Here is a 24,703-nt window from a genome sequence, read left to right as displayed (position 1 = left end):
ACACAACCCAAACTCCAGCTATACCATTTGTTTAACTAGATCAGCAGAGCTAAAAACCTCCACTTTCATCTCAGCCATGGAGATCACTGCCCTAGTTCATGTACTGCCTGCACTTTTCTGCCTCAATGTCTCCCTGAAAGTTTCCCTATTCCAAGAGTGAGACCTAGGCTGACCCCTGTGACAGCTGTCCCTTGGGGTTGGGAGGGAATGCAATAATCTCTCTCCTGACTGAGAGTGCCTTGGCTTCTCCCTGCAGCACAATTCAGTGTCTGCTGCACGGTGAAGGGAGAAGGGCCTCACTGTGATTATGGTGAGATCTATAACAATGCATGACACAGGCAATGTTGTTGTCTTAATCTGATGTGAAACCTGGTGTGATTTCTCCTCCAGGCAGAAATGTTAAGGTTTGCTACAGAAAGTCTGATTAAATAAAAAAAGAAGTTATGTGTAACTGCAAAGTTGATTACCAAGAACAAGCTTCAATCATAAGTATTTTTGGTCGATAATTCATGTTCCATTCAGAGCTAAACAGCTGGATAAACACACCATGCAATGGGTGAGCACAGGCTCATGGGCTGGGCACCAAGGGTTACTGTGAAGGGGTGACATCAGGTGGAGACCTGTCACCAGTGGGGTTCCACAAGGCTCTGTCCTAGGCCCTTCAGCATCTTCATAAATGACTTGGATGCAGGACTGGAAGGGATAGTGAGCAAGTTTGCAGATGATACAAACTGAGAGGAGCTCAGTTTGCATCATCTGAGCATCATTGACTCCTTTGAAGGCAGGAAGCCCCTAGAAGAGAGACCTTGACATATTAGGGGACTGGGCAATCATCCAGAGGGCCAAATTCACTTCTCCCAGTTCACTTCATGTAAAGTTCAACAAGGGCAAGGGCTGGATTCTGCAACTGGGACAGGGTAACCCTGGATGTATGGACAGACTGGGGGTCCTGGTCATGGCAAGCTGAACACAAGCCAGCAGTGCCCTGGCAGCCAGGAGGGCCAGCCCTGTTCTGGGGGCACAGGCCCAGCATGGCCAGCCAGGCAAGGGAGGGATTGTCCTGCTCTGCTCTGGGCTGGAGCAGCCTCACCTCCAGTGCTGGGAGAGTTTTGGGTGTCACAATATAAAAAAGACATGAAACTATTGGAGAGAGAGTCCAAAGGAGGGCACAGAGATGGTGAAGGGTCCTGAGGGGAGGCCGTGTGAGGAGCGGCTGAGGGCGCTTGGTCTGTTCAGCCTGGAGGCGACTGAGGGGAGGCCTCACTGCAGTCACAGCTCCCTCAGGAGGGACAGGCACTGATCTCTGCTCTGGGACAGCGACAGGAGCCAAGGCAATGGCCTGAAGTTGCATCAGGGGAGATGTAGGTTGAATATTTGTGAGAAGTTCTTCACCCAGAGGCTTCTGGGCATTGGAAGAGGCTCCTCAGGGCAGTGGTCCCAGCACCTGACAGAGTCCAAGAAGCATTTGAACAATGCTCTTGGGTACATGGGGTCATTGTCAGGGTGTCCTGTGCAGGGCCAGGAGCTGGACTTTGTCCTGAAGAGTCCCTTCCAACTCAGCATATTCTGTGATTCTGTGAGTGGGAATTCATTTTTATAAACACACTGGGTATTCTAAGTTTAACACCTCACATCAGGGCTTGAGTCAGATTCTCTTCCAGTTTTGGAAGTTATTTTTAAGCTATTTCTTAAGTTTTTTGCTTTCTGTGGACAAAAGAATCTTGTCAGGAGATGAGACTTTTTCCTCATTTGTGTTGCCATACAATTGTTGCTGATGAGGTGAGGGGAAGCTGGTAATTTATTGTATTTTCTAAACACATCCTTCATTCCTGGTTTAAGGTTTTTTTTGGATGAAATTTTATCCCTAAGCCTCTGTTCTTTGATCCTAAATCTTGTTAAAAGTAATCAAAACCTTTTAATTTGCATCTGAGCTTTGGATGGGGTCCTTCAGGGATAGGTTTCTACACAGGCTTGCTGTGGGGAACTGATGTTTTCTGTTTTCATCTGCCATTCACTTACTGCAGTAAGTTTTCTTTCTTCACCTTCTGCTGAGCTCTTTCAGTTTGCCACAAACAGAGGGAATTGAAAGCGGTGACACACATCTGTTTCCTTGGGATGGTTGCATAAAAATCACACCAGAGGGAAAGGAAGAAAGTTAGGAGTGGTGGAGAAGATGAAGGTGCAGGTGCTTGTCTCACCTGGCAGCTGCCAAATCCCGAGGCATTAAGGGCCTCTTGTCCCAGGTGCTATAAACAATATTTTTTAAGCACAGCAGTAGATGTCATCAAACTGTGTAGTCTTTGTGGTGAGGAATGAAAAGAAAGACTCTTACTGAATTTTTTTGCATCATTTTCTGAATCACATAGGATCCTGGGGAGGGGAAGTAGGGGAGAAAACCTTTGTCTTATCTCAGTTGCTGGACTTCCTTCCTTAGGGAGAAAATAGAAAATTTACTTGGTTAGTGAATGGTAGTGTTATATTTTTATCTGTCTTTCTCGAGTGTCACACTAATGAAAAGTAAATGTGGGCTTTTTTCTTTCCCTTCTTTTTTTCTCTTTTCTTTTCCCATGAATTATGCAGGCAAAGCCTGAACTCCCTTCCCTGATCTGCTCTCTAGACTCTGTGTTTGTAGTGTCAAAGTCTTACTCACTTTTAAGAAGAGAGGGTATTTCTCCATCCTGTGTGCTTGCAAAATCTTTTGTAATTAAAAAACGGTTGTTTTGGATTGTTTTAAAGCTTGCTTTTATTCTGGGTTTTTCCTTGAGTCTTAGGTATTTATATATCTGGAAGGAAGAAGATTAGATTCTTATATCAATACTTGGTAATAAATTTGTTCTGGCATCTCCTATAATATTTCTTTTTTTCGTAAATCCACTGTCTACAAACTGTGAAATTATTTTTCTTTTGTCTAGTGAGTATGAATCTCCATTAACTTGTCAATTTTTGTTTGCATACTCAGAAATGAAATATTTTCATTTTTAACCCCTATGAGACACTTGCATGCTAAATGAAAGCTTATACTGGGAAAAATGTGGAAATGGATAATCACAATTTTTGGTGTTTCCATTTTCAAGGAAAGGATCCTACACAAGGAAAGAAAAGAACACTCAATGATTCATTGGCATGGAAAGGTTCCAAAAAATCCATATTTGAAAGAACTATCTGAAGCTTACAGTGCAAAACTGCAAGGCACACATTGGATTTGTAGAAAAGAAGACAAACATAGTAGTTTATTATATAGTTTATGTGAGGCTATGTAGTCCTTGACTCATAATGACATTTCAGCTTGTGTAAATAGCTTATGCCAACAAAGGATCCTGGTCTGATATAGAAATTACCTTAAATTAAGTTATTTTAGAAAGCATGTGCTAGCATCTGAATAGCAAAAAACATTTCCAAGGCTAATGCTTAAATGCTGCTCTAAATTCCTCCCTTCCTCCCTGTCTTGTTTTGTTTTCCTTCTCTTTATCTTCCAGATCAAATGAATATTGATTGATGCCACCAAGAAGTACCCTGAAAAAAAGAGCTTGATTTTTTTTAATCTGGTTGGCAGAGTGATAACATAGAATATCTGCACTCTTTTCTTTTATTTTGGAATATTATTAAAAAAAAAATCACAATTATACCATAGTCGTGTCTATCCAATTTGCTATCACCATGGTTTGTCTATACTTGAACTGCAGATTGCAGGTCCTGCATATCCCATGATTTTTGTCTGGATGAAATGTATGAAAATGATTCCCATTCAGACTTCTTTTGCTTTCTGAAATAGTAAAAAAATGTTTCCATCTTCTCTAATGCTGCTGTCCAGTCTGTGATGCAGCTGGCAATCATTTATGCTCACAGTTCCCTAGAGCATTTCTTGTTGTTTGCTTGGAAAGACAGTGATTAAATTTTATCATCTTGGTTACTCGATTGATTCCAGAATCTTTGAAATGTGAGCTTCTAACTCCCTCTGCACATCTCTGCCCTACATAAACTCACTCAAAGGATTTTGATCCAAAGGTTTAAAGATTTCTGGATCAAAACTTTCAGCTGCCTTTTATTCTGTAGAAGCATCATAAAAAATCATTGGTTGTCAGTTCAACTTTAACTCTTTGGATGAAATGTGAAAATCCTAATAATATGAATTTAAGGAAGATTGTGCAGGGGCATGAATATTGGATGGAAAATTACAAAAATAAAAAAGGATTTTGATGATGAAAGAGTGGAGATCTAGCATGGCTTCTCAGAAGGAATAATAACGAAGCTACAACCAGGCTAGATTTGAAATGGGTCTTTAACTTTGTGAATTCACACATATGATAAGTTTGCCTGAAATATCCAGTTGACTGGATATTGTGACCTAAAAGGTCTTTTCCAGATCTGATATATTCACAGCTTTAAAAGCTAAAGGCTAGAAAAAATTTAAACCCTTTTCTGAAACAAATTGATTTTGACTGAAGCAAATATAAATCAAAATAAATCAGTTCAAGAAAGCTCTTGTCTTTTTTATCTCCAGCTTTCCTAGGCCCCTCTTTTAGTCTCTTTCTCAGTAAATTAGAGGAATAGAGAATACTCTTCATCTTTATTGCATCACCAACTGTATCACTTTTTACCCTTTCCTCCTCAGGAAACTTAGTGCTGGCATTTCTGTTACTATGAGGAGTCCTCCAAGGCCTGTCACTTTTTGTGGCAAGAGGAAGCACCCTATTTGTACATATCTTTTTGGAAATTTTAATCAAAATATTGGGAGAAATCCTGTTGGTCCTAAAATTTCGTTGCCTTGTACCTTAAGTCTCCTTCATGTTTTATCCTATTTGCTAAGAAATCTAGAGAATAAATTAGGAGTAAAGGTAAAAAAACCCTGAAGTGAGCAGGTGAGAAGGAAGAAATGGGTGCTAACCATTGCTCTGATAGGAGCTCAGAGAGAATTTTTCATGACTTTGACTTTTTCTTATAATTATCTTATCAATTATCCACTTCCTGAATCTGAGCCATATTCAGTTTTCACATTGCAGATGAGGATTGTTACAATTTCCAGGGGAATGAGCTGGATCCAGGGCCTGGCCAATGAAGGCATGCAGGAACAAAGTTACCCTGATTTTAGTGCAATAGAGACTCTGAAGTGACTTATAGATCTGGGACAAGATATATTGGTCACCTTGATAGGAGCTGACACAAAACTGTGTGCTTTCTCTGGCTTCTGAGAAGATGAACTCCTGATGGAAGATAAGATTTAAGGGGTTGAATAATTTAGCACAGTTCAGGATTAAATTGAAACCATAAATTGCTTTCCAAAAGGTAAAATTTGGTGCTTAATATATGCCTACTGGTCAAGTGAAGCAGAGAAGAGAAAAAATATATAGTAGAGATCTTTGGAATTTGGACTTGCACTGTTTTGACACTAAATCAAGCTCCAAGAATAACTGCAGGGCAGTGATGATTTGCATGTCTACACTGAAGAAACTGCAGACATATTCATGTCACAACTTGTGAATGCCTCTTGTAACACACAACCTGTTTTGTAAATCCATTTTATTCTTTTGGGATAGGAAAAGTAACCTGCCATTCTTGTACCCAGAATTTGAGGGGCAAGAATACCAAAAGGCTTCCTTTTGAAGAATGGGCGTGATACAGAAATGCCTGTGAACTGCAGTGTTGATGCAGAAAAGACATAATTGTGTAATAGAGGCATTTCCTCTGTTACCCTGATCCAACTTTCTGCAGTTCTTTTCTGCTATCTTTGCTTTGCCTCATAATTCCTTTTGTTGGAAGGCTTGTTGGCTCTGTTTGGTCTTGCACCTGCTCAGTAGAAGCTGAATAAAGTGTTTATTGATGTGGTAGATCCAAATGATCCTAGCAGAACTTACCAGGGAGTTGATGCACTGTTACAGCTCTGTGGTTGCTGTTGGAGGCCCTTGGGAAGATTGTGCTAGTGGGAATTATTTTCACCTTCTTCAGGTCAGTCTCTAGTGGACCATGAACTGCTCCAGCTATAGCAAGGCTGGGCTTGAGGCTGAGAGCAAAACTGCCTAGAGCTGCAGTGTTTCATGGATATGTGCCAGTTTCCATGCACCTTTTTTCAGACAGCTCTGTGTGATGAGGGGTGGAGAGAGATGCAGAAAAGCTTTGTTTGGGGTGTTGATGATGTGGATGTTGACTGGCTGGGAAATTACCCAAATCTTGGCTTTTCCATACACTGGTTCCCTGGGCAGCAGGGAGTGGCAGATGCATAGGAAAGCATTTCATGAGGACTTTTGAAAGGTCTGTTTCTTTTTGTGCTAATTGAATTTTTTGCATCAATGTTCATTGCTGTGAGTGCTTGAGAGTGTCCTAGGCTGAGCTGCTACTTGTGCAGATAAACCTGGGGAAAATGGAAAGGTTAATGTAAGAGACTTAGGACCACAAAAGGGGCAATAACTAATCACTAAGGTTTGATTTTTGCTAAGTATTCTGGTGGAATTCAAATAAGAAACTGCTGAGAGAGCTTTATAAATCCTCTGTTAAGTGAGCTCTGCTCCTAAAGGAGTGGGCACAGAGAAACTGATGGGGTGACCTAGCAGCAAGTTTTAATCAGAGAAACTCTAAAGCTGCTTCCAAGATGCAGAATTAGTAAATGCACTGCTGAATGTGATGTGCTGGAGGAGAGCCAGCACAGCTTTCTCCATACCAGCACCTGTGAATCTTGTAGAGGTTGCTGTGACAGAGGCATGAGGCCTGTGGGCTGGGGTGGCCTGACCAAGGGGAGCCCTTGTGGGCTTCCAGAAAGCTTTGATGGGATAAAAGAAACAGCTTTTGGTGCAGAACCAGGGGTGGAAGGCCTCATGTAAACAACTGTTTAAGTGTATCAAGCAAAAGGTGATGCTCAGGGTTTACCTAGGTGTTTACTGGTGAGGACCACTGGCAACCTGTGATGGGAGCAGTGCTGCTCACTGGAAGCAAAATGAAAGGGAGTAAAGATTGGTTTGCACAATTAGAGTGGGCATGGGCTGATTGCAGAAATTTTCAGAAGGCTCTCATGATGCTGAATGACTCTGGGGCAGATTGCAGTCGAAATGTGAGATTGGTGAAGGCAAAATAATGCACATGCAGGATTAAAAAGCTATCAAGTTTGGACCTCCTATTATCAATTAACGCTCAGGAAAGAGGCCTTTGGATAATTAAAGAGAACAATGCAGAAAGTGTGATGACTCCACCACTTGGGTGCAGCCAGATGTTGAATTTTTTTTCTAGTTCTGGCAATTGTACATCAAAAACTCCCATAACTGAGCTACAGATTGATAAAGATAGAACAGATTCAGGATCAGCAGAAGTCTAAGTAGTCTTGGGTGCTTCCACTTGGGGTTGTGGTGATTTAAGGGGTATATCAACAGATTCATAAAATCACAGAAGGTGTAGAGAGGCAAGTGATTACTTGCTGTTACTTACAATAGGATACAGAAATTGAATTATCAGACAGGATTTTAAAAACAGACAGAAGGAAGTACTTTACATTGGCCATAATTAAATTGCAGAGCTTATTACATAGCCTGCTGTGGAGACCAAGACTATAAATGGATTCAGGGAAGGACCAACACATTCCTAGAGTAAAAAGCCATTACAGGCTATTAAGTGCAAAGGTCTGGAAGCAGCCTCCAGCTCAGGAAGTCCTTAAACTACTGATTACTGGAAACTATGACTGGAGTATATCAGGGGAAGGATCACCCAATTTGTGCCAGTGCTTCTCTGAACACCTGCTGCTGGCTGCTGTCAGGAATGGGTTGGTGCACCAGACAGATTATTTAATTTGGCTGAAGTTGGCTCCTTTCACAGCAAAGGCAAAAAATCTGGGAATCGATGTTGCAGTGAAATAATCACTGCCCAGTAGTCAGCTAAAAATGAGGAAAATACGTGCCCAGAAGGCAAGCTGGGAACAATGGGTTTCAGGATCCTGGTGCAGTCAGCAGAGATGCATGGGGAAAACTTAAATAATGCCACAGATTAGCCAGTACATTTTGTTTATAACATTTATAAGCACTAATTTCAGGAGTGAAAGCCACCTCCAAATAAACACAGGAACATGTAATTTGTTCATACAGCATACAGGTGCTGTCTGGCCTTGTACAGGGCTTTTAAAGCTATAGTTGGAAAAGCTGAAGGCTGGCAGGTGTACAGTTTACCCACTTTGAATATTCAAAGAAATTCAGAGCTATTGTAACTTAAACATCATTATAGAAATGATTGTCCCTCTCTCTGTAAATATCTAGGTACAAACATGTTTCCTGGCAGGTGTCCTACCCATAGGATCTGTGGGAACCAGTCTCTCTACATTGTTATATTCTTTCAACTTTGCAGCTGAGAGACTACCCCAATGGTAATGCTCATGTACAAAGAAGGATGATAACCCCAGCCTTGGAGGGGCAGCAACTCCAACACCAATGACAACTAAATTGACAGTCAAAGCTGTCAATTAACCGCATGCAACAGTAACTTACTCTTTCTATTCCAAATAGTTTTTTTGCTAGCACTTAAGTAAGTTGCATACTATTGACTAATTGCTGTGCTCTTTGAAGGTTCAGGTAAAATTGTTCAGCCTAAGGAACTCATTGGAGGATATTTATATGCCTTCAGTGGGAGAAAATGCTCAATAAAGCCAAAGGCTGGGGTATAAGCTCAAATCTCCCCTGATCAAATATGTATCCTTTGATCTAATAAGTAGGTTGAGTCTCGCTTGACTTTCCAGCAAAATGCAAATGTAATGCTTTTAAAAAATAAAAAAGAAGTCAGTGTACTTGAATGTCTGATTGCTTTTGGTTTTCAAGACAGTTAAAAAATTTCCTCAGTGGTATCAACTATGGAATTAGTATCAGATGTTTTTGTTAGTTGTGTATTTAGTGACATAGGCATTTATGTGTACCCATGCCTGCTCTCAATGGTGGTGTATTAGCTAAGTCAATAATAAGATCTACTACAAATAACTGATTTCTGGATGTGAAAATGTAGTTATCCAAGTACAGTTCATTATTTATTATTAAATATTTCCTAGCTGTTGGTTACTACATCAGCGACTGGTTTGCCCATTTTAGCAAAGTTGTGCTCTTCATAGTCTGAAGAATGCAATATATGAGGAGGCCACAGATTCACTTTTTCTGTGTGTCTCTTATCAGGGAACAGTGATTACTTCTATGGGAAAGGCTGACTGTCAAGCCTGTGTTTTCATTCATGCACTCAGCCCAGTGGAGATGAAATTTCTGGGAAAGATAACTAAAAGCCAATCATGTTACCTTGGCTTTGGAAAAGTGCCAGGTGGTGTAATTTGTCAGAGTAATATGAGATATGTTCACCTGGATACTCAGCATCTGCTCTGCTATCAGATTCATGCTACCTTCCCTTTCCCCCTTTTTCCTGTCTCTTGTCTGTCTACATTTATTAGAAGGCCATGTGTTTGCTCTTTAGCTTGCCCTCCTTTTTTCATGGAAAGGCTTCTGCAGTGCATACAGTGTATTTTGACACTTTGTCTCTCTTCGCTCTAAGAGAAAATTCTGACAAAAAACTGCAAAAGTAGACATTTTTTAGCTTGTTCCTGTGCTTAAGGGTCACTTCTAGCTGGCTCATGCAAGCGTGCAGTCCCTGAGATCATTTTAAGACTTACGTTAAAACAGATCAGGAAAAAAAAAGGTGTTATTGTCATGCCTGTGTTTTGTGTATGTGTACTTTCCAGACAAACCATAAATCCAGCTTGGCACACAGAGGAAGGGCAGGCTGTTGGCACAAAACTGTGCCAGGTCTCCCCCAAAAAGGCTCATCAGCCTCGACTTCCTCTTCAAGAAATGTGGGCCAAGTGTCAGGTTCTTCTGTGGGAGGCTTGCACATCTCTAATTCTGACTTGAAATAGTATCTGAGGCTTGGTGCTGAGATGTCTGCAAGCACTCATTACACATATTTACCTTCCCCTGTTGTGAGGACAGGCCTAAGTAGGTTTGCTTTACCCCTGTCAGTGATGCAGAGTGGAAGAAGTGATACTGCCCTGTTTCCACCCAAATAAACGAAGATGTTATGAACCAAAAATAGACACAAGAATGTTCTCCTGTGTTTAGGAAGCCTGAATAACTACATTGATACTGAAAACAGCATTGAAAGAAGCTACCAAATATTGGGAAGTTTTCTTGAAAAATATATTTGAAAAATATTTCTTTAGTTTCTTGTAGCTTATTTCTCTAAGGCTTTAATCCAATTATTGAGATGTGTAGCTTATGTTGTGCTTATATATATTTGCCATAAAATCTTTCTTGCTAAATTGTTCCCTCCTGATGTATTGCCAGATGGTAAAAGTATTCTTCTTGGGCTCCTTCCCCTTTTTTATCAAATGCAAAATATTTTGGAAAAAAAAAAAAAAAACTTTAATGTCAAAGTCTTGCCCACATTAAGTAGAAAGAGGATATTGGATGATCAGAGACTGATGTTAGTGTTCTGAGTTGTTCATGCAGCTCACAAGAGAAGGGGTTTAAGAGATTCTGCTTTGGTTTCCTTGATTTTTCCAGCCATGCACTGAACAGCGAGGCTTCCAAGCTCCTTTACTGCAGATATATATTGCACTGTATATTTTCAGGACAATGAAAAGATTTATTTAGCATATGGCTGACCTGGATTGTCTCCACTGGCTCAATTGACCTTTATTGCCTTGGGACAGTGGTAAGATTAGGAGATGCTATAAATAGCTGCAGCGCTGTGGGAGCGGTATCGCAAAAATGCACTTTACACAAACAGCCTGTCATCTCACTTTGTGGGGGATGTGTGTGTTTGGCTTACAAAGGGAGATCTCTCTCTGAGATGATATTTGTCCTCTTCTGAATCACTGCAACTGAAGCTGTGAGATTATTTTGGCCACTACCACCAGGTTCTAATACCTACAATGAAATAGTGTTGGGGAGCTGTAGGAAATTGACTGTTCAGGTGCAGCTGAGCTTTGTATTGGCAACATTCTGTGCTTCCACCTGATGAAGGCTCACTGGTGGAGGCAGCTCTGTCAGGGCTGGGTGTCTGAAGGGAGACAGGCAGGGGGGATGTCCCCTCAGCACTGTGGAGCCAGCTTCAGGAGTGTTTCTGGCCACCACCTGTCCCTTCTGAGGAAGGTTACATCTATGCCTCAAGAGCTGTAAAAATCACTTTGGACTGGAAAGATAGGAATTAAATAGAAATATAAGTGGGTAGAAGCTGTAATTCCTTGAGGGGTTGTGATATGATCGAAGAAGGTAGCAGTTTATAACTTCCTTTCTGGTGGTGTCCCCATGTCTTGTTTTCTGTAGTTGGATGCTGAATGGATGACTTTTTCCAACCTATAAGCTGAGTAAAAGCAAAAAGGGTTTGATTCTTTGTATGAACTCATATTGTGTCTCTCCTATGAATGGTATTTGGAATTATGCATAAATTGATTTGACAGATCGAGTTGGTGTGTAAGGAATAGGTGAAACACATGAGGACTCCACTAATGCTGGCAAACATAACCACAGATAGTCCACTGGATTTGATATTTCAGCTTAGTGCCAGCTGAGTAACTGATCTCCATTAAACAGTAATTTCCAGTGATCAGGTTGCTTTATTCCTTTTCTAAACTGCTTTAGCAGGAGATGGCATTCAAGCACCATTTCACTGAAGCTGAAATGAAATGCGTTGCTGCCTCTTCTGATTTCTGGAGGAGGCTGGGGAGGATGTTGGGTAGTTATGTTGGATAGATATATTTGTTATAGATACACTCAATTTATTTGTCTTTTTCTTTTCAATTTGCAGGAAAGCAATCTCCAGGTCAGGCCTCCAGCATTTGGCTCCTGTGCATACCCTCAACATTCCAGTCACCAATGGACCTGTGAAGGAACCAAGAGCAGCCTTAGAGTGGACTGTAGGTGTTTGGTTTGTTGGCAGTTAATTTGAGCAGAATCTCTAGTTGTTGCTCTCTCCATCCTTAAATCAAAATAAGACATCCTGTTGCTATCAGAATTAGTGCTAGTTATTAGGAATATGCTTTTATTATGAGCTGAAGCATGAGGTAGAGACAGGAAAACTTGTGGGGACTTGAGCAAAAAAGGACAGATTTTCCAGCTTGGAAGCCGGTTACATTCTCCCACCTCCTTCTTGACAAAAGTTGATCTAATTTTTGCACAGCAGGGTTTTGTGCCTCTGTTTGATGGGCCAAAATTTAAGGCTGAAGACACACATCAGGTTGTCTGCATCTGCAGAGTAGGTAATTGGAATCTTTGGTTACAGCTCTTTGTAGGTATGATTAGATTTCTTCTGGGGCCAAGCTAGTGTGTAGACATGGAGACAATGTTTCCACCCCTCTTCTGTTTCTGGGCTGAGCCACTCTAGGGCTGGCCAAAAGTTAAAGCAGATTGTTAAAGGCATTGTCCAAATCTCTTTTAAACTGGCAAGCATGGGGTATCAACCACCTCTCTAGGAAGACTGTTCCAGGGTTTGGCCACCCTCTCTGTGTTTGCTAGTGCAAGTCTGTACCTCCCCTGACCCATCCCCACACACCTTCCATGTGGTTATGCACTGGTAAGAGCTAAAACGATGAGCATAAGCCAGCAGGTCACAAAATGTCTCAATTAAAGCAAACCATAGTGAAGACTTTAAACTTGGCTATTGGTAAAGAGGTTGATACATTGCATTATCAAGGCACCAGCCACCCAGCAGCTTTTAGTTGAAGATAACTTCTGTTCTGATGAATATGGCTTATGTTTATCTTTGTTCCCTATATCAAAACAGAATTGATTTCTAGATTGCCTGCTCTTCTTGAACTCCAGGAACTGCATTCAGAGTTTAAAGGGATGAAATTTTGCAGGCTGAGTTGCAGGAAGCTGGATTATATTCACTATGAGGGTCTGCAGTTTGAAAGCTTGCATAGAATCCTCTTGGAAGTGCTTTGGAGAATACCTTGTTCCTTCATTCCAGCAAACCCAGGTGCTGATTCAGCAAGGCAGTAAAAATGCCTGTTGTGAATCATCACTGCTGTTCAGTAGAAATCTGAAAGATCACTCACATAAGTGAAGGGTTAAGCACATCAGCTAAATTAAACACATTTGAAAACTGTACTTAGAAAAAAACAACAATCCCTGCCAAAAAAACCTCTCTGAACCCCAAGTCCAACAAGCACAGCTTGCCCTTCCTCAGCCAATTGTCTGCTACTCCTTTACCAGGGTGATCCATGATTCCATGGTGATTACTCCTTTTACTTCATGTGATCCCTATACATAAATACAACAGGAGTTGCTATAAGTTGGTGAACATTGATTAAATATTTTGGGTTTTAATTGTGTGTGGTTTTTTTGTAGTTTACTTTCATGGTTATGGTTTAGATTTTTGGTCAGTTCAATTTCTTAGCTGTTTGCAGCCTCTCAGCTGTTGTTGCTGCTTTACTTCACACTTTGTTTGGAGAAGGGAGGCTACTCTGTGTCATGTGGGGAGAGGGACATGATAGTGAGTGGGAGACATCTGTGGTTGGGAGGAGACTGAACTAACCACCTGTAGTAACTGGTAAAAGGGAAAAAGGTATTTCTCAAATCTGAGGTATGATGGAAGTAAGGTTGGGACATGTGGGGAGGTTGAAGTGGACCAAAGGTTTTGAATATACAGTGAATTTCAACAAGAAAAAACCCTAAGTTTTAAATTAAGTTCAGAGGTATATTTGGTAGAGTAAAAAGATATTTCAGTTGATGTGTCAGAGCCAGACAAGAAATTTTTGTATTTAATCACTGGAAGGCAGCATTGATCAGTGTGTGTTGTATCCTCATATACGTCATCCTCCTTTTCAGTATTTCTGTGGATGATCCTCCAAGGACACATGATGGGTGATCTTTCCAAAGTCTCAGTGACATGAGCATAAATTGTCTCTTGACTTAAAAGGGAGGAAATATTTTCTACTACAGTCTTCACAGTAATAACTGGAAAGAATTCCCTGGCCATTGTCTCCATTTTTGAGAACTCCTTTCAGGTGATTTGCCATTATCAGCTGGACCTGTGAACAGGGCACTGAGTCAAATAGTGGGTTTCCATTCTCTGCTCTGTCACTTACCTCGTGAGTGAGCTCAGAGGATTTGTTTTTCCTCTCAGTACATCAGCCTCTCTAGGTGTAAAACAGGTGATGATTCTTACGTCCCCTAAGACTTTTTGCACTAAACTCCTCAGAATTCTTTACTATTGTTGTTGCCACTGTCTCTGTTCCCTGAGGTTTCTTTTCCCTAAAATACTTTAAAATGTCCAGTTTCATCACATTTCTTACATTTAATTCAAGTTAACTTGTAGCTTTGCTGTATAATTTAAAGTTCTCTTTTCACACCAGGGCCATACAGAATACAGTGTGTGGAGTAGGTGTTATAATCAGAAGGGAGTGCCTGGGAATGTCTTACCAAAAAGGAATTGACCTAAATGGCTGCCCCTGGGATATGTTTATGCCTATCCCTTTCTCCCACACACCTTCATTTCAGACATCACTCCCAAGTGTTAAATAATAAAGCAGGTAATTCTAGCCCAGATTCTCAAGTGAGTACACACTGAGCCACCTCATACAATGCCTGTGTACCTTTGAGGATCCAGGTCTTTGTGTATTTTTCTGTTGCCCTTTTCTACCAAGGATTATAACCATAAGCTTGTACACAAAGTCTTCCCGTAATTTTCTTTTAACTACTGCCTTCTAGCTCTTGCTTTCTATGGGGCCAGCAAAACAATTGACAGCCACTAGAATAGTGGAGCATTGAACATTCCCAAATCTTTCTTTTTTCATAGTGCATTTTTTCTGTTAATGCTCATTTCTTTCCTTCTCCCATGACAACAAGACTCAGAATCTTTCCCCCACCTCTTAAGAGGCATTTGCAGGTATTCAGTTTCCATTATTGGAGGTCAATGAAAAAACTTGACTATCTATGCTTTGTGCTCTGTGAATGCACAATTGGAGTCCTCTAGGTAGAAGTTCAATGTTTTCAGAGGAGAAATGTTACCATTTATACCATAAATTATGTGCATAGAAGAAAAAGCCAGAGATCTTTTAGGTCTTAACAAGAACAGAATACTGTGTGTCATAGTAGAAGTTGAAAAAATGGCATTTGGCAATATGTGGAAGAAGGCTTAGGTCAGGAAGATTGTACAAGGCACTACCTGATTCCTCATGGATGGAGTAAGGAAAGCCAGATCTCATCTAGTGTAAAATCTTAGAGGAACATGAAAGGTAACAGGAATGGTTTCTGTAGGCAAATCAACAGTGATAGGGAGAGCAGGAAAAATGTTAGGCTGCCACTGAATAGGGCAGAGAACATGGTGACAAAGGACACGGAAAACCTGAATTGCTCAGTCCCTTTTTTATTTTCACCTCCATTTTTGCTGGTAAGAGTTGCCTTCAGCAGTCCCAGGTCACTGATAGCAGGGTCTGAAAAAAGGAAAACCTACTTTTTTGGAGGATGATCAGGTTAGGGAATACTTAGACTGAGCACACAGAAGTCTGTGGGACCTGATGGGTTGCACATAAAGGTGCTGAGGGAGCTGGCTGACATCACTGCTAGGACAGTCTGGTGTCTTTGAATGGTCATGATGGTCAGAGAATGTTCCTGAGGACTGCAACGAAGCAAATGTCCATTCTGCCTTCAAGAGGGATTAGGAGTATCCAGGGAATGCCTGGCTAATCAGTCTTACCCTGATTTCTGTGAAGGTTATGGAGCAAATGCTTCTGGAAGTAATTTCCAAAAATATTAAGAATAAGAAATGACTGAGAGTATTCAGCATTGATTTATGGAGGGGAGATCGTGCCTGACCAGCCTAACAGATTAAATGACTGGCTTGGTAGATGAGGGGAGACTATTGTGTTGACTTTTGCAAGGCTTTTGACACCACCTTCCATAACATCCTTGTAGATAAACTGGTTGGGGTATTGACAAGACAAATAGACATGAAGTGACCTATATCATTGAGGTATTTAAAATTAGTGAATGTGACTTTCAAAGGTGTCTGTTGCATTATATTCTGTGCCTTTTTGGCACTAATCAGTAGTTCTGTCTGTTTACTTTGATGGACAGTAAGTGTTAGGAAGTGCCTAATGATGTTAATGATATACTAAAGCTTGGATAATTCGTGTATGTGTTAATACAGTAGCACATGTTTTACATATGATGAAACATTTCCCTCATTCTAGATAAATTTATTTCTTTTCTCCATTAATGGTTTGGCTTCTGCATCATAACTTCCTAAAAGCTATGCTAACTTTTACACTGAAGGGGATGGACTTCTCTTCCATTAGAGGGTCTTCAAGGCTAAGTTTTGTAATTGGGAATTAAGCATTCAGTTAAAAAGAGATGTTTATATTTATATGCTCTCATGACAGAAGGAGAATCCCAGGGTAATCCATTAGTCACATAAAAAGATGAAGAGGTGATAGGAATTCTAGTTCAAATTAGGCAGTGATGAGTGGAAGCCCCATGTATATGTAAAAATTGCTGAATTTTTGTGTGCAGTTGACACTTGAAGTGCTGTGTTCTGGATCAGTAGTTCCACTTTGCTGCCTCTTTTTCATGAAGGTTTGAGATTTTTATATTCTTTCCAGAGAGCTCTAAAGAGAAAAGAGGTCTGTCATATTTCAGGGTCGTGGCCATATCTTTGTATTTTTCCAGTGGTGTAGAGGCTGCAGTGATTTTGCAGAAGGTGCCCATCTAGAAAACATGTATTTTTTTTCTTGTTGCTGCAGTGCAACTGCTATCAGCCAAAGCAGTGGTTCATGAGGACATAGGGAATCATCATCTCTGTTGATAGCATCTGAACATTGCTGCTCTATAAAAACAAATGTTTTCATTTTGTTTCTGTATACAGGTGATCTCTTAGCTGGAGCTTAGGGGACTCTCAAAAGGCAATTGATGCAGAGATGTTGGAAAGCATGGTGGGGGAAAGGAGAAACATATCCCTATGCTGTTTTATTTTGCTCTATGTCCACTTGCAATAATTAAGGAATAGGTGACCTCTATGTGAAAAATATTCCTAAATTAAAATGTGCTAACATAGAGTTAAAATTGAGAATATATATCAACAGAAAAATAATTGAGGTACTGTTCCTGTTTGCAACATGAGTATTGCAAACTCTGAAATTTCAGAGTTAAGGGTGAAACATAATCCAAACATAACAGTAAGATCTTTGGGACAGAGACATCCAAACAAATTTTTTCCTACTCAATAGTAATTTCATAAAGAAAAGGGCCAAAATTAATAATTTTTGGTTACAAATATATTTAATTAAGTTTGGATTGATGACCACTGATTTTACAGTAATCATAAGTATCACCCAAATGCATATTTGCAAGGATATTCTTCTCTCTTGCTGGAGTGTTAACAAAGGGAAATTTTTCTTACTGATTTGTTTTAGAGATTTTTCTCAAATAATTTTTTGCAGAATGTCAGTCATAGCAGGATTGGAGGAGAGTTCCATTCCTCCTGTTACAATTGGAGTTACAGCCCTTTTGAACTAGAAGATTGGGCTGACTGGTTTATTTGTTTGGCTGAATAAGTACAGCTGCTTGATGTGGCAAATTAAAACAGCCAGGTTTATCTTCATTGCTTTTGAAACCATGCTGACTGCAGTCTGAAGAACAGTGAGGTGTGGAGATAGTGGTGGGTGTTAGTAAAATGGTAACTCTTGCTCTGTCATTTACTATGCTGGAGAGCTTGAAGAAATCCAGTTCAATCAGTGAAATGTGCACAAGTCATGAACACATGCATGCAATTACATGGCTCCCAAACTCCTGATCCTTGAATTCTTATTTCTCTTCCACTTCAGGGGGGATTGTGTGTGGTATTTGTTTTGTATGCAAGGAATGTTCGCTATACTGAAATTATTTTTGTTTGCTATTGAGGTGGTAATGGATAAGGAGCAATCAGGTGGGAGGTCTCCACCTGTGAGATGGAGAGATATTGAGATGGTGTGTCCCCTGTGAGCCAGGCTGCCAGGAAAGCACTGCTGCCTCCACTTCACTGAGCAGGGGCTCTTTTTCTTCCCAGGACACTTGTGAAGGCTGGGAAGCTAGATAGGAGAGAGAGTTCACAGTTTTCTTTATTAGGCCACGGTCATTGCTGTTTTATTCACAATGATGGACAGTATCCATTTTCCACATAGCAAGTCAGAGCAAAACCTGTCAGCCCAAAAATATGATTTGACGGGTCAGCTGAGATGGCACCAAAATCATCAGTCCCACTGAAGCCATCTTTAACCCACCACTCTTTGTGTCAGATCCAAAGTTATGTGGTCACAGGGTGAGTCATTTTGTCTAGCTGATTTGGTAAATAAGATATTGTATTTGCTGGGTCCCCCATGGCAGGAAGGAATGATGGATCTGACTCCATGTTCTCAGAAGGCTAATTTATTATTTTATAATACTATATTATATTAAAGAATACTAAACTAAACTATACTAAAGAATACATAAAGGATACTTTCAGAAGGCTAAAGAGATAATGAAAACTTGTGACTCTCTCCAGAGTCCTGACACAGCTTGGTCCCAGTTGGCCAATGAGTGAAAACAACTCACACCAGAAACCAATGAAAACATCAGCTGTGGGTAAACAATCTCCAAACCCATTCCAAAGGAGCAAAACACAGGAGAAGCAAATCAGATAATAACTTTTTTCCTTTTTCTCTGAGGCTTCTCAGTTTCCCAGGAGAAAAATCCTGGGCAAAGGGATTTTTCCAGAAAATGTGAATGCCACAATAAGATATCTATTTATTTTCCAGTAGCTGAACTGATTTTATGTGTAGCTTTACAGCCACAGAGTCAACATGAGGAAAATGGCAAGAGCATGAGACTGGTGTCTGTGTCTTCAGGGACAGAAAGAGAGCAGCTGCTTCTTTAAAAGCCATTAAATCCTAAAGCCAACATAAAGACATCAAGTACAAAATAAACCAAACTAGTGAACTTTTTATGGAAAAAGAAAAGGCTGTGTCAAAATATACAGGTGGTAGAACCTTTACTGTGGTTAAGCTTTGTGTTAAACAGGATATCATCCTAGAGGTGATAGGAGTTTGTTCCAGGGACCTCTGTCAGCTTTTGTGTTGGTAGGTGGGCATGAGTGCCCTTTTGTCCAGCGTGCTGTGGAATATTGCCTGTAAATTTTAGAGTAGAAAATACTGTCTTGTTGGAGTCAAAATTCTTCAAAGAAATGTATCGATTTTTTTTTTTCAAAATTTTCTGTCAGAAGTGAATAAAAAATTGGCTTACAAAAGGTCACAGCACTTCCTTTGACTATATCATGATTTTCATAAGTGGCAAGAGAATATCTTACACAAATTTACAGAGCCTTGTAAAATTTAAAATAGTGAAGTTAAAATAATTCCCTTTGATCTTATTGAGAAGAATTAACTGAGAAGGAAAGATTTTTGAGGGAGGGCATTTCATCTTGCGCAGTCTCAGCTTTTTGCTCTGATTCAGGATGAAAGATTTTCCGAAAGTCCATTTGCTGGAATTGAGATGGAGAGTTTTCACACGCAGTGCTGTGAAATTTTCTGTGGCTGCAGGTGTCTGGAGGTGTGCCACTCATACCAGATCAGGTTATTCACATTTTTATTGCCTAGTTGTATTAGAACTCTATAATAACATGAACTCAAAGGTCGTCCTTGTAGACTACTAACTAATTTTATTTACATGGTGATGTAAAGTTAGACAAGTAAATCTCTGATATAATCTGGAACAATAGAGAACAAACAGTCTAAACCAGGTTATGGAAATAGGCCACTTTATCTTTAGAAATCCTGATGGCAAGTTATGTGGACCTGGTCCAAATGAAGGGGCGGTTAATCTATTTTTTAATATGATTTTTTTTATTCCTTGTTAAAAATTCTGTCCCAGAGCTGTGTGCTTTCCTATTTAGCTTTCAGAGTTGGTCTTTGCTAAGAAATTTTTTATATCCTATGAGATTTACCTCTGGGTTATAATGTTGAGTTGACACTGATTTGTCAGCAGAGAATCTGCTCAGGTCAAGCACTTTTTGGTGAGCTTATATTCTGCTACTGAAGACAAAATAGCTGCAATATAAGGACACACATGGGGGATGGAGTTTACAACTTGAATAATGTGCCCCTTAAGAAAGGCTTGAAAAATTTCTTAAGCTAGTGCAAGTTCTTAGAAATTATTTTGCATTATAAAAATGTTGAAAATCCTTACCCAAACTATTGTGCTCTGGGAATTAGAGCATTTCTGATAAAGACCTGCAGACAGTTAAATCTGTCACCAAAAACAACCAGTGGTGGTCTTGTCCTCTAGTTTTATTGGAAGTGAACACCATGGTTGGGGTAGAACCACCATGTGCACTCTTGCCTAGTCCTGGCTGTTGTGGATGCGCTCCAGAAGGAAAAGGATTTTGTTACTTCTGCTTTCCTGCATTACCTAAGAAATCAACATATCAAGAGAAGCTATTTCATTTTATCACTTTGAAACTGACAGTGGTATTTTAAATAAATTATTTTCTCCAAGATGGCTATTTTGGAGCATCCTGCTGTCGGACGCCATCTGTTTGGTGAGCATCATCATTTCTGACTTCTGCAGTGTGGGAAGCAAATGTCAGACTGTCAAAGCATTTTCTATCATGCTCTAATTCTGGCTGAACAGGATTCCTATTTATTCACTTTGCTTAAGTAGCGTACAGTTGACTTTCAGGCTTTTTAGTCACATCAGGATTACAAGCAAGTGGAACCCACAGTCTGCCTACAATCAAATCTCTCCAGAACAAGAATTTGCATAGAATCAAGGTACAAATTTGGTCAAATGAGGCTGTCAAGACAAAGAAAGATGTTAGCCTATGATATTAGATGTTGATCACTCCTAGCTGTCAGTGTGCCAGGTAGATTCTTTCTTTCAGAGCATTCTCAGATTAATGTGTTATTCTTTCATGTATAATGTTCAAGTCTAGTCTCTCTTGGTAGTGTAATGATTTATTGAGGTATTCACAAATAGAGTGTTGACCCAGCTATTAAAAAAAAAAAGCATTTTCCCTAGTCTAGTTTGTCCTATCATCCTAAAGGTATAGTCAGCATGTTGTTTTTTACTTCTGTGCCGAGTTCTCAAATTTTTTTGTTTCTCCCATTGAAAGTTCATTAGTGGTGGTTTTTTTTAAATCTCTCTGGATTTTCTGTTTCTTTAAAATTCTGCGCACATTACATGATTATGAAACCTGAATTCCCAGTTAAGCTATGCAGCATGTGGGAAGAACATCAGCAAAGTTTAACTGAAGTGTGTTCAGATTGGTGACACATCATTGTATTGTCAGCATCTTTTAAGCTGGGATGGTCAGCCAGGGTAATGCTATTGTATGCTATGGCTTTGTGTTGTAGGAAACCAAAGAAATACCTGGTGGTGTGGTAGTTGGGTTTTGTTTGGCCTCTTTTCTTAGTTTATTTTAGTTTTCTAAATTTGTTGAACATCAATTTTTTTCCCTGTATGCTCCCATAGCTGAATTTAACAAAATAGATTTATAACTATTTCTTTTTCCCAGGAAAATGCTGTGAATGGAGAGCATCTGTGGCTAGAGACAAATGTTTCTGGGGACCTTTGCTACCTGGGGGAGGAGAGCTGCCAAGTCAAATTCTCAGTGAGTTATTTTTGGATTTCTTTTCCTTTTTCTGAGGTAACAAGCCTGGCTTCAGACTGATGCAGTGCTCAGTCGCTTGAGAGCTTGAATTGTTTGCCCGAGTTCCAAAAGGAGAGCAAAAAGGGCAAAAGGCTTCTGGTAAAGACTTTATTGCTTCAGGAAAAAAGCCCAAACCAGTTTTGATTGACCCAGATTATTTACACAGTGAGAATGTATGTAATGAACAGCTTCACTAACATGGTAAGGGAAAAAAAGAGTAGAATATTGAGGTGTTTCAGGAATATTAAAAGACACTAGTCTATTTTACATGAAAATATACACAAATATATCACTTGTTGCAGCCTGTGAGCAGAGGGTCTCATCAAATTTCTGCAATTTTAATCACTGCAAGGGTTTGAACTGAATTTTCCAAACTCTTGAATTCACTCCCCAGCAATGAGTGCACTCATATATTTGAGTGTTTACCTTCTCCTGTTTGGGAATATTCAAGGTCAGCTTTTTCCTGTTGAAGCTTTTCTGCTGTCTATGGAAGCATTTCATTGGAGTGGTCTCAGATCCATGAGTATCTGTTGACTGTGGCACTTTCAGGCTATTTCAGGAGCTCTTTTTGCCTAGTGTTTCAGCTAGATTGCTTCATCAAAAGAGAATAAAATACCCAAACCCCTTTCACTTTGTTATTTAGGAAGCTTGATGAGAGTGGGGATCCTGTGCTCATATCCTTGATCTGAAACAATGCTCTAAGGGAGTATCCTAGCCCTTGGACTGTAAAGGTTAAAGGGAATTCCTCTTCTCTGGGATGTTTGTGGTTACCATCTGTGGCTCTTCATGATACTGCCTTTCTGCTTTTACTACCACCCTGCCCAGTGCCCCCTCCACCTTCAGAGCATTTAATTGAAATAAAAACATTTTGATTCACTAATCATCCCTAGTTTTCAGGGCAATGTCATCCAAAATACTTTCCATAGTACACTTTTGTGCTTTCCATAGCACAAATTTAATATCCATCTCCTAAAACTTCTCAAGCAAATTGGGTGTATTATGGTATATAGCATTAAGGCCAAGCCTGAGGAGCTTTTGCCTCCTTCAGGGTACTGAAACAAAGTCCCAGCAACTGCTGGTTGTGTGGTAATAATCAAGGGAAGTGTCACTGTGTGTTTGCTGTGCACTTACACTGGTCCTGAGACACTGAGTTCTGGCAAAAGCTGGACACAGCATTTCTTTGAGTGGACCTTTGGTCTGACACAGTGTAGTGGTTCTTGTGTTCTCAGCAGATTTTTTTGCCTTCCTAAAACTGAGCAAATTCTTTCTTGTGATTTAGCATATTGAAAGTAACATGGAAATTTAATAATATATTGTATATTATTAAATATAAAAGAGATAAAACTAAACTTGGCAAACACAGAGATAAAAACCATGAATTTACCAACTCATGAAACATGTGAAAGCCTGGTCTGCTACACAATGCCATGATTCTTCAGGTGAAACATTAGAACACCATATACATGTGTACATGTGCTGTTAGGGTGTATCCAGATAGTTATGACCATTAATAAAATTATCATAACTATTCTATAATGTGAGCTGAAGCTGTGTTCCCTTTTTTAAATGAGCATATTTAAAATATGCTAAAAATTATAAAGAAATAATTTATTTGAGATTTAAATGGACATGAATAAATTAAATGTAAGAGATCTGAAGCAAAGAAATCTCAACTTACTGCGTATTTATAAATCTTCTGTCCCTCAAGCACAAGTCTGTAAGTTAAATTTACATGAAAATTAATTCCATCTGGTTAATTAAATTGAGTTTATGGAAGTAAAGTAAGTAAATACATTCTCTCTTCTGGATGTATTCTCCTGCCTTTGATATGCTTTGGCCCAGGGGATTCAATGGAAATTATTTCAAAAGCCCTATTGAAATTAATAAAACTAACCAGCATAATTGAGAATTTTGTCCCTGCTGTAACATTTCATAAACGTGTAACAACATTCTATGAGAATTTTATCATTCTTGGCTAAAATAACCCAAGTACCCAAGTATTTTTCTGCAAGGCAATAGTCAGGCGCATCAAATTAAATATTTTATGATAAGCATGAAATGACCTCTTGCAAACTGATGCAAGTTCTCTGGTTTGCATATGCAATTTTTCTCCTCTTTGCTCATCATCCTCATAGGATGTCCACTTTTAGAATGATGCTCTGCGCTGTTAACCTGATCTCCTACCTAAAGGGAGGCATTTGCTTGTAGATCAAAAGCTGGAGTGCTGTGGCTGTTTGATTTTTTTTTCACAAAAGTTCAGATTTTAACCAGAATAGCTTCAGATCTTATTTATTTATCTATCTATTTATTTCTTAATTTTTTCCCCACAACTGAGAGCACCAAAGGAGGGAAAAAAAATTAAAGCGCATTGCATGGGGAGCGAAACATCTCCTGTTTTTCAGCTGCCATTGTTTTCCCCCTGGGCTTAGCTCAGCTCCACACACACTGTGTCCCTTTGCTGTTGCAGAAGTCTGCTCTGAGGAGGAAGTGTGCTGCCTGCAAGATCGTGGTCCACAACGCCTGCATGGAGCAGCTAGAGAAGGTGAGACATTGCCATCTTCTGGAGCCTGACGTAGCCAACACGCTTTTAATTCTTTCAGTGAGGTTTCAGCCTGGAAAACACTCTGTGCCAAAGTTTTCACAACTGTTTTAACAATGTACTTATGAACAAAATTTGGCTTAAAATTCCACCTTTTTTTTTTTTTTTTAAGGCTATTTCTTTGAACTCTGTGAACCACAAAAAACCCTAAAACCAAACAAAGAAAAAACTAGAGAATGCTTTCACAATTTTAATGCTTAAAAAATAAATTGCCTCTGCTTCTTAACTAAAAATGGAAGTTTGAAGATGGAGTATCCTGTCATGTAAAAAATTGACCTTTTACAATTCCTCAGCTAAAGCCAGCATAATTCATAATTCATTGTATGACAGCTATACTTATTATGAGCAGTGCAGCATAAGATGTTAGTGTGAACTTTCCCCCGTGTATTTACTAGACTATATTGTTTTCTCTTCAAAACTTCAGAATTCAAGTTTTTGTGTGTAAAATGGGATACATCAAACCTTACCTTCATGCTACCATTATTTCTGTGAGCATCTGTT

The 24,703-nt window shown here is 39.7% G+C and overlaps 1 protein-coding gene across 4 annotated transcripts in view; it reads left to right on the top strand.

Annotated features, from left to right (window-relative positions):
- DGKI (diacylglycerol kinase iota) overlaps positions 1-24,703 on the top strand; it is a 200,668-nt gene that overhangs the window by 63,672 nt on the left and 112,293 nt on the right. For 2 of the 4 annotated variants that reach the window (XM_058023130.1, XM_058023133.1), the window contains exons 2-4: positions 11,749-11,857; positions 21,469-21,564; positions 24,071-24,145. In XM_058023130.1, the coding sequence (XP_057879113.1) occupies positions 11,749-11,857; positions 21,469-21,564; positions 24,071-24,145 (280 nt within the window). Of the gene's footprint in view, positions 1-11,748; positions 11,858-21,468; positions 21,565-24,070; positions 24,146-24,703 lie in introns of those variants that run through there. The other 2 variants (XM_058023132.1, XM_058023131.1) reach the window with 1 other exon arrangement.

Source organism: Melospiza georgiana, chromosome 4, assembly GCF_028018845.1.
Source record: "Melospiza georgiana isolate bMelGeo1 chromosome 4, bMelGeo1.pri, whole genome shotgun sequence".
Taxonomy (NCBI): Eukaryota; Metazoa; Chordata; class Aves; order Passeriformes; family Passerellidae; genus Melospiza; species Melospiza georgiana.
This window is presented reverse-complemented; position numbering and strand designations above follow the sequence as displayed.